Source organism: Ascaphus truei, chromosome 4 (genome assembly GCF_040206685.1).
Source record: "Ascaphus truei isolate aAscTru1 chromosome 4, aAscTru1.hap1, whole genome shotgun sequence".
In the NCBI taxonomy this organism is placed as follows: Eukaryota; Metazoa; Chordata; class Amphibia; order Anura; family Ascaphidae; genus Ascaphus; species Ascaphus truei.
This window is the reverse complement of record NC_134486.1, coordinates 353,104,481-353,119,129: the sequence shown is the minus strand read 5'-3', so window position 1 is coordinate 353,119,129 and position 14,649 is coordinate 353,104,481. Positions and strand designations below refer to the sequence as shown.

Below are 14,649 nucleotides of genomic sequence, written 5' to 3'. Positions count from 1 at the left end.
TGGCCCTTGTAATAATGGCAGCAACATGTTTGGGAAGATATATACTGGCGATTGGTGCATTTTTTAATTACATTACTAGAGCAGTATTAGATCATGTTACAATGTTTGTTTGACATCAAACAAAATGTAGTAGTCACAGTAAATGTAATTCTTCTAAACTTCAAGATATCATTATAGCCCTTTATTTATTTATTTATTTATAAAATATTTTACCAGGAAGTAAATACATTGAGAGTTACCTCTCATTTTCAAGTACGTCCTGGGTACAGAGTTAAGACAAATAATACATGGTTACAAATACAGATACATAAATTAACAGGGTATACATTATATAGAAGACATTGCATGCACAGTTAAAGAAAATGTATATTATGGGCATATGAAACAGTTCCAGACCAGATTAAAATGTGAGACAGCCTTAGATTTGAAAGAACTTAGACTGGTGGTGGATGGGAGAGTCTCCGGTAGGTTGTTCCAGTTTTGGGGTGCACGGTAAGAGAAGGAGGAATGGCCGGATACTTTGTTGAGCCTCGGGACCATGAACAGTCTTTTGGAGTCAGATCTCAGATGAGAAGTGCTGCATGTGGTAGGGGTGAGGAGCTTGTTCAGATAGCTGGGTAGCTTGCCCAGAAAGAAAGTAAGACAGGAAAGGTGAACTTTGTGCCTAGACTCTAGTGATGACCAATCTAGTTCTTTGAGCATTTCGCAGTGATGTGTGTTGTAGTTGCATTGGAGAACAAAACGACAAATTGAATTGTAGAGGGTGTCAAGTTTGCTAAGGTGGGTTTGAGGTGCCGAGCCATATACTATGTCTCCATAGTCAATAATTGGCATTAGCATCTGCTGTGCGATACGCTTTCTGACCAGGAGACTTAGGGAGGATTTGTTCCTGTTAAGCACCCCTAGTTTGGCATAGGTCTTGGTTGTCAGGGTATCAATGTGCATCCTGAATGTTAAGTGGGAGTCAAACCATATGCCCAGGTATTTAAAACTAGTGACAGGGTTTAGGGTGGTGTTAGTGTTGGTTCTAATCTGGAGCTCAGTCACTGGAAGGTTTAAAAATTAAGTTTTGGTCCCAAATACCATTGTTACAGTCTTGTCAGTGTTTAAAAATAGTTTGCTGTGGGAAATCCAGTTTTCGAGTCTCAAAAACTCAGACTGAAGTATGTGTTGAAGATCAGAGAGGCTATGGCTGTGTGCATATAGGATTGTGTCATCTGCATACATGTGTATTGAGGCTTCCTTCAAGCTGTGGGAAGATCATTGATGACCACTGAGAAGAGTAGGGGCCTGAGAACAGAGCCTTGCGGGACACCACAGGTGATATCCAGGGGGTTGGAGTTAGAGCCTAAGATGGACACATGTTGGGATCTACCTGATAGGTAGGACTGAAACCAGTTTAAAGCATGCTTCCCTATTCCAGAGCTCTGGAGTTTGTTAAGCAGGATAGCATGATCAACTGTATCAAAAGCCTTTGCAAAATCTAGGAATACTGCACCAGTGAGTTGTCCCCGTTCCATTCCACACTGGATTTCATTGCAAACTTATAGCAGGGTAGTTACGGTGGAGTGTTTGGGGCGAATGCCAGATTGGAATTGGCTAGGGAAATTTGTCTTGGTATAGTAATCGCTTAATCGGGAGTGGACACATTTCTCCATGACTTTGGATATAATTGGGAGAAGTGAGATTGGCCTGTAGTTTGAGACATTGTTTTTGACTCCACTTTTCAAGATTGGGATAACTCTGGCAGTTTTCCAGGTCTTAGGGATATGGCCTGCAGACAGGATAGAGTTGACTATGGAAGCAATTGGTTTGGCAATGGCTGGGGCATCAAGTCGTAGGAACCTAGATTGTAGTAATTCAGGTAACATTGGCTGCTTAGTTTTAATTTGAGGAGCGCTTGTGTAATCTCCTCTTCGGATACTGGGCCAAATTGAAAGTTGTGGGCAGTGTTGTGAAGGGTGGGGCTATGTGGGTACTCCCAGGATGAGATTCAGGTCTGTGGTTTGGGCTGCGTTTCACTAATAAGCTAGTGGCACACCCCACAAAGTAATCATTGAATGCATTTGCAATATCAGTGGGGATTGACAGAGTAATATCCCCCTTAGTGATATTACTTGGCTGTTGGTGGTTAGAAGGCTGGAATACTGTATATTGTTGATAACCTTCCAGAAGTTAGCTGGGTTGGATGTATTCTGGTGGAGATTGTCAGAGTAATATTGTGCTTTTGCGTGCCTTGTTTGCCTTGTGCACATATTCCGCAGGCATCTGTAGTGATTGAGATCCTTGGTAGTGTCAGTTACTTTGTAGCTTTTGAAGTCAGTTTTAACAGTTTGTCTGAGTCCCTGCTAAAATAAAACTATGTAACTAAATATAGGAGAATGTGTGCTTTACATATGCTAACACTTGCTTAAGAATAACAATTATGGTTGAAGGGCCTTATTGTATATACTGTAGCATGAAGCGACCTTTGGGTTGTTTTTCAGTCCAAATTCCCCATTGAAGTAAACAGCCGCTTTGGACTATATAGAATAAGGCCCTAAGGGGAAGATTCATCAATCAGGGGTATGAATTAGCGCATACGTTCTGGTGTTAAATCCCAGAATAGTTATATAAAAAAAAAATGTGTAAAATACTAACCTAGCCATGTTGTTTATATGAATTTGGTGCTTCATACATTACGGGGTATGCAGTACTCCCTATGCAATGCAGGGAGATTTATTTTCCAACAATGTTGTAACAATGAGACTGAGTTTCAAAAATACTTTGCAATTGTTTTTAAATTAGATGCAATTAGCAGTTGTACGTTTATTTTTAGGTAGATGAGAGTAAGCAGAATGATTCAGAATCCCTACCCGTTCATTTATAATGAAACTCTGACCCATTTTCTTCAAGAACTAAGAGCATTAAGGCCCCAAATACACCAAGCTCCATTAGACTATTTAAACTAATAATAACCTAAGATAATATTAGGTGAATCATAACGCCTATCCACTAAAACAAATACCCTACCGTTAACCCAGTACTACTCCATTAAATAACATATGGCTATTTTATTTCCGGCAGTTAATGGTAATCATATGCAAAAAGTGCATTCCTCCTAAAATCGCATACATTTTGGATTACCCCCTGTACTTGAAAATACTGTAGTAGGGTGTAATCAAAAACAGAAGGGTGTAATGTTCTCCCTGTATACAATATGTGTATCTCATTCTATGGTACAGTACTCTACCAGCTGTTGTCATTGTTCTTATGTTTATCTTTATGGATCCCTAGATATTGGGGTGTATGTTTACACCTCTGTATATTGTATGTGGTATATATCAGTATTTGTGTCACCTTTGCTAATGATCAGTGCTGACATCACTGATGAAGTCATGCTTGTGGCATTTTACAAAAGGCACCTGATGAAGGGGTTAAGTCTCAAAACTTTGTACAGTATTACTTTGTATTTTGTCAACTGATGTGTGTAGCAACATTGCGAGTATGTTTTTAATGCTTTACTAAATAAAGACGTTTTAAATAAAGATGTTTACCATTGCTACGATATATGCAAATGATAATAACATTGAAGGTTGGGAATTATGACAGCAGTCACTGTGGCCCTGTGCACTTCTTCAATGAAGAAGTTAATATTATAATATTGTATAATCCTTAAGTGATTATCCAAATACTAAAACGTTATATGCCTGACACACTCAGAGCAAACTTTGCTTCTAACCCTGTACTCCTTATAATAATAGACAGTAGGCACTCAGTTGGGTGGAAAGTAATTCTTGGACATCACTTTGTTCAAACCTGTTAAATACCAGAATATAATATATACATTTTACATCATTCAGCATATTAAAATTATATTACAAAATGAAAGCGAATAAGGGAAATTAAAATAATTGCTATTTGAGATTACAACCCTGCATGGTTTCCCACATCTGCCTTTAATTGGAAACATTCTAGTAGGTGGTACCATGGTACCGCTGGTTATACTGTATGCCTATTTGAAATAAGGTATTTGGGTAACATGGGACACCAAATGGTCGATCTGCAACTCATAGGCTTTGTGACTGCTCCACTTTTGTGGGTATATATTTTGTGTTCTTGCTTGCTGCAAAATTCCTCCCTGACTTCTGGAAAGATCCAGTAATTCTATAACAGGAACCCCCTGTAATCCCTGTTTCATATTGGCTAACTACCTCTTCTGTATTTATCAGAAAGCATGTCTGATTGTGAGTTGAAAATAATTTCCTCATCCCAGTGCATGATAAATTAAGATTTTGAAATATCCCATATTTTATCCCAAATCTCCCTGACAGAAGCTTTCACATGTTGTCCTATATGCCACGGATGTGACCCTCCTGCTGCTTGTATGACATCCGAAAGACCTACAAATCCAAACAGTGACAGAGTGAATACAATTCTGACATAAAACTGATTTCACAGAAACAGTTCCTTTATCTCTGAGCCACGCAAATGGTGTTATAATTATTTCCATTGTACAAGATATAGCAGATTTTGTTGGATGATCAAATTTTAGACTTGCTGATTTTAATAGACAAAATGATGAAAATAACAGAGCACTACCCAAAGACATCCAAACTTGAAGAAAAAAATGATGAAAGTGCGTATTCCATAAAAAATGAATATTTACTTGTCATAGGACAAACAAATAGCGAAGGTATCGTCCAACCAACGCGTTTTACACCGGAGCACTTGCTCAAGGTATGATTATCTGATTTTAATAGACCCTGGCTTTTCTCTTTCTTTCTTTCCTTCCTTCTCTTTTCCTTTTTTCCTTCCTTCTTTTTCTTCCGAAAGCTCAAAGGGCCTATATATTAAACTGCGAGAATTAAGTTACTGTGCGAGCACGCACATTTTCATATAGAAACACAGCTCACCATACTCATTAAACAATTCTGCCTATGCAATTCTTGAGAAAGTGTCACTTTAGGCAAATTCATGCAGTATGCAAAAAAAATCACTAAATTAGGTATTCAGTGTAAGGGTGCTGGGAAGGGGTAGCGGGTAGCAGAGATAGTCTATGATATCATTATTATTATTATATGCATTGTCCCCGGTGCTATAGCTCACCTGCTGGTTCAGAAGATCTGAGTGGCTCCGCAGTTGTAGTTCCGGATCAGCAACAGGGCAGGCTCTTTCCATCTCTTTACTGCACCATGCCTCCTTTCCATGAGGATCCTGCTGGATGCAGGATGGTCCCCACAGGCAATACTCCTTTCCAATAATCACACACTATAGTTGGTCCAACGGCAGATTTATTGTAGAAGAGCATGATTGTCCTCCATCTGGGGCTTGAGGCCCCAGAGACCCTCCCAATCTCCTTTATCCTCTTGTAGGGAAAAGGGTATCACACTGTCCCATAATCAACCACCCTCAATTTGGTAGAGTGTCAGCTTTTATACCCGGGGGGAAGGGCTTGTAACCCCTTTCATAAACGGGCAGGTCTAGGTACTTACAGGCATCACACCATCTACATGTGACCCAGTCAGTACCCTCCCCAGGTCTGACACTCTAACTGCCAGTTTACTCCTGCCCCTGGATAAGCAATACAGTACCCATCCAGGCTGCAACTGCAGCCTAAGCCCTGCGCAGGCGTTTATCCCCAACACTGCCTGTTCTTACCAGGACTTATAGTGTTGAGGCCAGTAGAAGGCAATAGCCAGTGGCACTTGGCTAAAGGTATGTAAACATGAAAATATAACATAAACCGATACAAACAAAATGATAAACATTCAATAGTTAAATGTATAAAAGCTTTACGAACATAGACATAATTGAAGGAGAAAGTTCCACTTTCATGTAATATACAGACCCAGAAAATATTCAATGTAGAATAAAATGTTTAACGTCTAACTTACCTTCCTCCCCCCAAATACCAGTCTAGCACAAGAACCAAAAGATCATTTAAAGCTAAAGATGAGAAATATACCAAATACACCCAGGGCCGCCAACAGAAATCGTGGAGCCCAGGACAAACATTTCAAGCAGGGCACCCCCCCCCCTGTCGGCAGTATTGCGAGCTGCCCCCCATTTCACACCTCACGAGCCCCCTCTCTTCCCCCCCTCTTCCCATGTATTTCTCTCCCTTCCATCTCACTCACCCGCCTTGGATGTATTTCTCTCCGCTGCGTCTCTCTTACTCCCTCTTTTCCTCACTCACCCCCTCTCTCATCTCCCTCCGTCAATTACCTCATGCTCACTCATTCCCTCTCCTTCACACAATTCCCCCCACAAGATACATACCAAAAAACTTCCCACACCCCAATACAAAAAAAATCCCCACCCCCCCCAAATATATACAACCTTCCCCACTCCCACAATGCTTACAATAAACCCACCTACCCAATACATATAGAAAAAAAAACCAATACATACAGGTGTGCCGAAGAGTATTCTAAAACTTGCCTTAAACTTGCCTTGGAAAATCTGGGGCTATCACCAACAAGATCCAGGTACATGCTGGGTACATGCTGCAACATTTCAGTGACATTTCTGCAAAGACTAATGGCCCATCGGATTAACACAGCAGGGGTCCCTGGCAGTCCTATTCAGTTTGAATGGGACTGCCAGGGAGCCCGCTGTTAATCCGATGGGCCATTAGTCTGTCTGCAAAAATGTCACTGAAATGTTACAGCATGTATCCAGCATGTACCCAGCATGTACCTGGGTCTTGTTGGTGATTGCCCCAGATTTGTTTTAGAATACTCGAGTCAAAAATGAATAGACAATACCGTTCTGTGGCTAATTAAATGCTTTTATTTGTGCGAGCTTTCAAGATACACTGATCTCTTTTTCCGGCGATGTTACATTGAATAAAGCAGGAAAGGTTTAACTTAAAAACATTGCATCTTGGAATGTGACTACATTATTCAATGTACTGCACCGACACACTTTATTCGAGCAAATACCCAGTATGTACCTGGCAGATACCTGGAATGCGCCGCTCCTCACCTCTGACAAGCCCCATTGCGTTTGCCTTCCCAGCCTGGGTTCATGCCTGGCTGACGGGCGGCTGATCTGTTAAATGATAATGATTAGGATTTAATAGGCTGCAATGCTTCGCGTGTCTACCAGATGGCATAAATTCATGAATTGTAATGCAGTATATATATATATACTGTGCAGTATTGCAGCCAGCGGGAATAAAATGCTTCAATCCCTGCCTGGAAAATACCTCAATGCACTCGGGCAGAAAACAGTCACAAACCTCAATACACCCGGGTATACCCGAATTCGTGGGACTAGCCGAGCTCGAATAAAGTGTGTCGCCAGTGTAATATCGCCGGAAGAAGAGATCAGTGTCTCGAAAGCTCGCACAAATAAAAGCATTTTGTTAGCCACAGAACGGTATCGTCTATTCATTTTTTATTATTAAAGCTCAGCTAACATGGTACTGATACATCTACATCAATAAATACATATACTCTCACTATCCGTTCAGTCGAGTACGACTCTCGGACACTCTATGGATCAGTGTGCTCCATGTCTTCCGATTTCTCACGGCTTCTTTCAATTCTGCGATGTTCAGTCCAGTATCTTTCTTGATGGTATCTAGCCAGCGAGTTCTTGGGCGGCCTCTTTCTCTTTTACTACCAGTCATTCCAAGCATGACATTCTTCTCAAGCGACTTGCTTCGCATGATGTGACCAAAGTAGGAGAGCTTTTGCTTTGTTATTTTGGCCTCCAACGAGATTATCGGTTTTGTCCGTTCCAGGACTGCTTTGGCTGTCCACAGAATGCACAGTAGACGTCTCCAGCACCACAATTAAAATGCATCATTCTTTTGCCTATCTGCCTTTCCCAGAATCCAGGTTTCGCAGCCATACATTGCTATTGGGAAAACGATCGCATTGACCAATCTGCATTTAGTTGCCAAGCTGATGTCTTTACTCTTCCAGATGTTGTTCATACTGGTCTTTGCATTTCTTCCAAGTGCCAACTGTCTCTTAATCTCAGAGATACAGTCGCCATCACAATCAATTTTGGAGCCAAGGAAGATGAAATCTTTAACCAGTCCAATTTCATCATTATTGATCTTGATATGAACGTTCACATTTTTTGCTGTTGTCATGATCTTTGTCTTAATGTTCAGGTGCAATCCAACCTTCTCACTTTCTTCTTTGACTTTCATGATCAGATGTTCGAGATCCTTCTTGTTTTCAGCCAGCAGGGTAGTATCGTCGGCGTATCGGAGGTTGTTGATGTTTCCGCCACCTATTTTCACGCCAATCTGGCACTCATCCAGGCATGCTCGCCGCATGACAGCTTCTGTGTACATGTTGGTGACAGGATGCATCCTTGGCGTGTGCCCTTTCCGATCTTGAGCAAATCCATGTCTCCGTATGGCGTTTGTACTGTAGCTTCTTTGATCTTGATAGAGTGATATTATAAGTTCGGTCAGGTGTGGTGGTGTGCCCATTTCCTTCAGGCACGTCCAGAGCTTGTTGTGCTCAATTACATAAAACGCCTTTGAATAATCGATGAAACACATGTCAAGATCTGTCTGATACTCCCTGTTTTTTTCCATAATCCATTGAAGGTTGGCAATGTGATAACGAGTGCCTCTGCCTTTCCTGAAGCCAGCTTGCACATCTGGCATTTCCCTATAGACGGTTGTTCTCAAGCGTTGTTGGATAATCTTCAGAAGGATTTTGCTTGCATGTGGTATCAAGTCTACGGTGCGGTTATTTGAGCAATCCTTCGTGTCACCCTTCTTTGGAATTGGGAGGAATACTGCTCTTTTCCATTCTTTCGGCCACTCACACGTGCTCCATATGCGTTTTCATAATGCTGTTAATGCTGCCGCTGGTATGGGCTTGAGCAATTCTGCTGGTATGCCGTAGATTCCTGGGGCTTTTCCATTGGCTAATTGCTTCATTGCCCTTATGACTTCTTCCTCCATTATATCTGTCTCAGTTCCAGTGTCTCATTCTCCTTCGTCGGATGGTTCTGATATTTACTTTCATACAACTTCTATGTGTATTCCTTCCACCGATCGCGTATTGCTTGTTGGTCATGCAATTCCTGGCAATTGCTCCCACAAACTATTGCCTTCCAAGCCTTGAATGTTGACCGTGCCCTCTTCACGTATGTGTAGAGTTCTTGCTTATGACCTTTCCTGTTTGATTCCTCCATCTTCTGGCACTGTTCATTCCAGTAGTTCTCTTTGTCCTTTCTAGCCACTCTTTGAAATTCTGCATTCAATCTTCTGAAATATTCTCTGTTCCCATTAGCATTGGCCTTCCTCCTCTCTTCTGTGATGCTGATGGTCGAATCCATTGGGCTGCTTTTGATGGTTTCTGGTACAGGACATGTTCTAAGGCTGTTACGATAATGCATGCTTTCACTTCTCCCCACAGCTCGTCTGGATGTCTCTCTTCTGAAGCGAGGTCGACTCTGTTCTTTACTTCAACGGCTTAGCTGGGGCTGATCATGTCTGTATCGAATTGCTTTGTGGCTGCCGTTTGTTTTGTGTTACAGAATCTGAGTTTGACTGTGGCTACCTGCAGTTGGTGATCTGATCCGCAATCAGCACAATGGGAATGTCTTCACAGCCAAGTTCGAGCTCTGACACTTCTTCTGAAACAGGATGTAGTCGATTTGGTTTCTTTATTCTCCACTTGGTGATGTCCAGGTGTATAGCCGCCATTTAGGTTGTTCAAAACAAGTGTTGGTAATCGTTAGCCAATGTTCTTGACAGAATTGAACCAGTCGGTCTCCTGCCTCATTCTGCACTCCTAAACTGAATCTTCCAGCGATTTTAGTTTCTACCATATTCCCACTTTGGAGTTGAAATTGCCAATAATGTAGATAATGTCCTTATTGGGTGTTTGGCTTAGTGCATCCTGAAATTCGCCATATAATGCTTCCACTTCCTCTTCAGATGGATCTGTTGTTGGGGAGTATATTTGAAGAACCATAAAGTCATGAAGTTTTCCTCTGATTTCCTCTGGATGGTAATTATTCGGTCACTGAGTGTCTGATAACTGTTGGTGGCTTTGGCAATTTTCTTGTTCACGATAAAGCCCACTCCTAGCCGCCTGGTGGTGTCATTGCCAGAATAATAGATGTAGATGTTCAGTCGATTAATTTCCCTTTCCACAATGTCCAATTTTCCTGCGTTCAGACCGTTCACATTCCATGTTCCAATCTTGTATGGTGTTGTACAGCGCAGAGTGGTTGTTTCGCTGTGGGCTACATCAGCAGGTGGGCGTCCCAATGGATTTATCCTATCCGTGTAATCACTGCCCCACTTACTCAGACCTCCTCCTTGCTCTTCCCCAATCGCATTTCGGTACCTTCCAGCTTAGGGGTCCCACTTTCCAGTACCATGTTGGAATCATTGTTGAGTCGTTGATCCATAGAATATTTTTTTAGCAAAATACTGGGGTAGGTTGCCAGATCTTTCCCCAGGCCAGAGCCATTTAGCCAGCATACTACAGTGTACTGTTGCCACCCCCAACACCACAATGAGGAAAACGGTTGGACTTTGAAGGGGGTATATTATATATATATATATATATATATATATATATATATATATATATATATATAATATCAAAAGAACGGAAGTTAATCCAACTAGAAGATATCAGAACTATCTTTTACATGCTGGCAGAACAATAATATATATATATCTTATTATAGATAGATAGATAGATAGATAGATAGATAGATAGATAGATAGATAGATAGATAGATAGATAGATAGATAGATAGATGTATATATATATGTATATGTATATGTATATATATATATATATATATATATATATGTATGTATATATATATATGTATATGTATATATATATGTATATATATAATATATATATATATATACACACACATCCTATTAAAAAAACAACCCTCCCCAATACATATAAAAAATACCCTAACCCATATAAAAATACCCCAAGTCCCCCAATACATATACAAATTCCCCAAAACCCTCCAATACATATACAAATCCCCCTAAACCCCCCAATACATATAAAAAGACCCCCAACCACAAATACATATAAATAAAGATCCCCACCCCCCCCCCAATACATATAAAAAAGACCCCACCCTCCCCAATAAATATTTTTAAAAAGCCCACCCCCCAATATATAGCAGCAGCAGCCTGCATGCCTCTATCCCTCTGCCCCATGCCGAGCTTCCGACAGGCCTCCCTCTCATGTCGTCGCACGGCAGAAGCAGAGAGCGCTGACATCAGAGCGCTTACGGTGCGCTGACATTAGAGAGGCCCGTCAGCGTGGGACAGAGGGATAGAGGGTTTAAGCAGGCTGCTGCTAAGGGAGAGCCAGGGCCTGGCCGCGAGAGGACCGGCAGATGGCCTGGCTAGAGGTCGGGACCAACTTGCAGTGCTGGCTGGCCAGGCCCAACTCACCGGGCCTGGGACGCCAACCCCGGCAGACCCACCCTGTTGGTGGCCTTTAATATACCTCTAGGACATTCCTTAAATTTGTGTATCCATGAAAAATGCATACTGTACTAGCTTTTATTGTTCTATTGTGTTTCCAAAAGTGTCACAAAACTCTACTTCTGTGACATCCCTCAAATGTCAGTGTCAGTCTTCTTCTTATTATTATTATTCCTCACGTTTCATGCTTTTGCTGTAAAACGCACTACTTTTTGTTTACTTGGTTGTATGATTTAGGTTTTTCTTTAAATAACTAAAAACCATACAGAGGAGAACATGATAGTGAGTTGAGCCTCATACCTATTATTAAGTGAATAGTTGGAGCCTTCCTTTTTTCCATCTTTGCATAATATGATGGCCTCTTTCAAAGTACCACTACAGTATGAAATGTCTTTGGAAGCACATTAAAGCTAGATGGATGCAATTTTCACTGATTAACAACGTGTGTGTCTCACATTAAAGGGAGATTTTGTAATATTTTGGTATCATTAGGACAGATTAACTTCGGCCCTTTGATTTGTCACATCACATGTATTATATGGAGTACTACAAGTCTTTAAAACTTTTTAGCCTTATCTTCATTGTAAATAGACACATCTGCAAAAAGATAACAATGTGTGTTTGAAAAAAGACCATATTTTTTGTCGTTCAAATAATTGTATGTCTGAGTTATGAACATTTGAAAATAACTCTAATTCATTTTTGCTAAAGGATTTCCCTGCAAATGTAATTCTTCAGAAGAAAATATGTAGGTTTCTGAATCTTTATCCAGCTACCTCCATTGAGACTAAACATGTACAGTATATGTTCAACTTATTAATGAGTTAATTAAGCTATTAATATGCAAAGAGTATCAGCTAGAGTACCTATTACCCAAGACTTAGAGACTTTTTTTTTTTGAAGCAACGTTCCTGAATTTAATGTATCAATCAAAAGAACGGAAGTTAATCCAACTAGAAGATATCAGAACTATCTTTTACATGCTGGCAGAACAATAATCGGAACTTGTGCATTCAGTGCAGATAAAATTGTAAAGTTGAAGCATATATTTGACAAGGCCAGCACCAGGGGGATTTCCCTGTTTCCTGTGTAATGGCCCCAAATTAGAAGGGACCACCAAGACTCAAGAGTCTGCTTGTCTATTCACCTGCAGCTTGTCTTTAACTCATAGGGGGAATCACTTGATATTGAACTTTTAACTTATTTAAATAGTATATCAGCTAAACGTTATATAGAGAGTGTAAGGCTATCGTTGTGGTAAGTTTGGTAGTGGTCAGAACAAGAATGATGTGAACCCATTGTGGAAAGAGATGATGGGCCCAAAAATTGCAGCTTTAATAGCCTTATCTTTATAAATCCTTGCTGCTCCTACAACACTATTTGATGTGGGCCATTAAAGTCTATAGACGGGTTAAATAAATTTTATATATATATATACATATATATATACTGTATATATATTATGATGAATATAATTTCTTCATGCAGATCCCTCAAGATCAGAAAAGAAAGAAAGCAAATGTCCGACTCCTGGCTGTGATGGAACTGGACATGTAACTGGTTTATACCCTCATCATCGGAGTTTATCAGGATGCCCACACAAAGATAGGGTACCTCCAGAAAGTAAGTCGCAATAAACAAATGTATATTAGTATGTGTATTTTTACCTGGCCAGGGGGTATGGGCAACAATGCCTTCTTTAGCAGATTGCATATAACTAGCTGTTGAGATCCCTTCTCAGGGGATATGGTGGTGGCTCTTCGAGCAGGGCAGTGACCCAGAGGATAAGAATGGGTGTTAGGGATTTTTATAAAAGAAACAAAACAAACAAACAAACAAACAAAAACAAAAAAAAAAAATATATATATATATATATATATATATATATATATATATATATATATATATAAAGTCTTTATTGTAGAATCTTCAATAGCAACAATGATTTCTTATAGTGACAATAACGTCTCTCAATAGGTGATTCCCAGGTTTCATCCTAAAAGGAGCACTTGCTTCAGGAGTTTGGGAGGGCCATCTCACAGAAGACTTCTACTAGGCTAGAACTACCTGTAGGTCAAACCTTCCTTTCTTGAGATAATGGAGACTTCTCCGAGGATCCATAATTACTCAAGAGGCCCCTGTTGTCCAATCCTCTCGATGCTCTGGTTGTATTCTGGCCACCTTTCCTGACTAACCCATGGGGACAAATTTATTGCTGCTCATGTCCTCTGGTTTACCACCTAAATATTTAAGGCTCCTACAGGACCGTTGCAGTACATGACTAATTAAATAATTGAAATCAAACTCTGAACTACAATGCTATTTATACCATGGGACCTAAGCCACTCTCCAACCTTTTGCTAAACAAGCTACATGGAGAGGTGATGCCCATATTTAACAGCTTAACCCATTAATAGCCAATATAGGAGATTACAGTTGTTCGTAATCATTTGACTTTCCATAATTCGTACCAACTTTATGGTTGGCCATTTTCACATTTGCTGCCATCTTTGTTTTGTAATCAAGTAAGACTGAACAGCACAGTTATTTTGCAAAACACTACACTTTGTCATTGACTCTAGGAAACATGCTATATTGTGCTTTTTGTTAATAACCAAAAAGTTGATAAAAGGGAAATGTTCAAAGTTGTGGGAAAATGACAATCTACAGACATGGCTATTGTCACTTATTTGAAGTAAGTTTTGATGATTGTTAGCATTAATGGTAACAACACCTTTAATGGCATTTTTCAGTTCAGAACTCCCAAATGTCACAGATTTTGGAACTAGGAGGCTAGCATCTTTGCATCTGATCCTAAATAAAAGGGGATGGGGAACAAATACACAGGTGTGGGCAACATGGAAAAATGGACTTCAACTAGAACCTTGTATATCACACCCCTAAAAGATAAATTAATTATGGGAAAATGTGTATATCAAGTACATGAGTACTGAGTATAAAATGCATGAGTATAAAAATACATATATATTTATGAAGGGACTATATGAGAGGAGCTATGCTATCTCATATTACACGCTACCCCGGAAGAAGCCGATAGTTTAGCGAAACACATGTTGGGTCCAGTGCTGGTGATGTTATGAGTACTTTTTTGTATTCTCCTGCACTTACGTATTGACTTTATGGTGGAGCGCAGTTTTAAGAGCTATTATACTCATAGGAGACCGGTAATAGATAGACCAGGGGAAGTC

General features: G+C 40.3%; 1 protein-coding gene across 11 annotated transcripts in view; it reads left to right on the top strand.

Moving 5' to 3' along the window:
* The window catches only part of MYT1L (myelin transcription factor 1 like), a 573,498-nt gene that overhangs the window by 449,136 nt on the left and 109,713 nt on the right, over positions 1-14,649 (top strand). For all 11 annotated transcript variants that reach the window (XM_075598278.1, XM_075598276.1, XM_075598273.1 and 8 more), the window contains one exon: positions 12,929-13,063. In XM_075598278.1, coding sequence (XP_075454393.1) covers positions 12,929-13,063 — 135 coding nt within the window. The remainder of the gene's footprint in view (positions 1-12,928; positions 13,064-14,649) is intronic.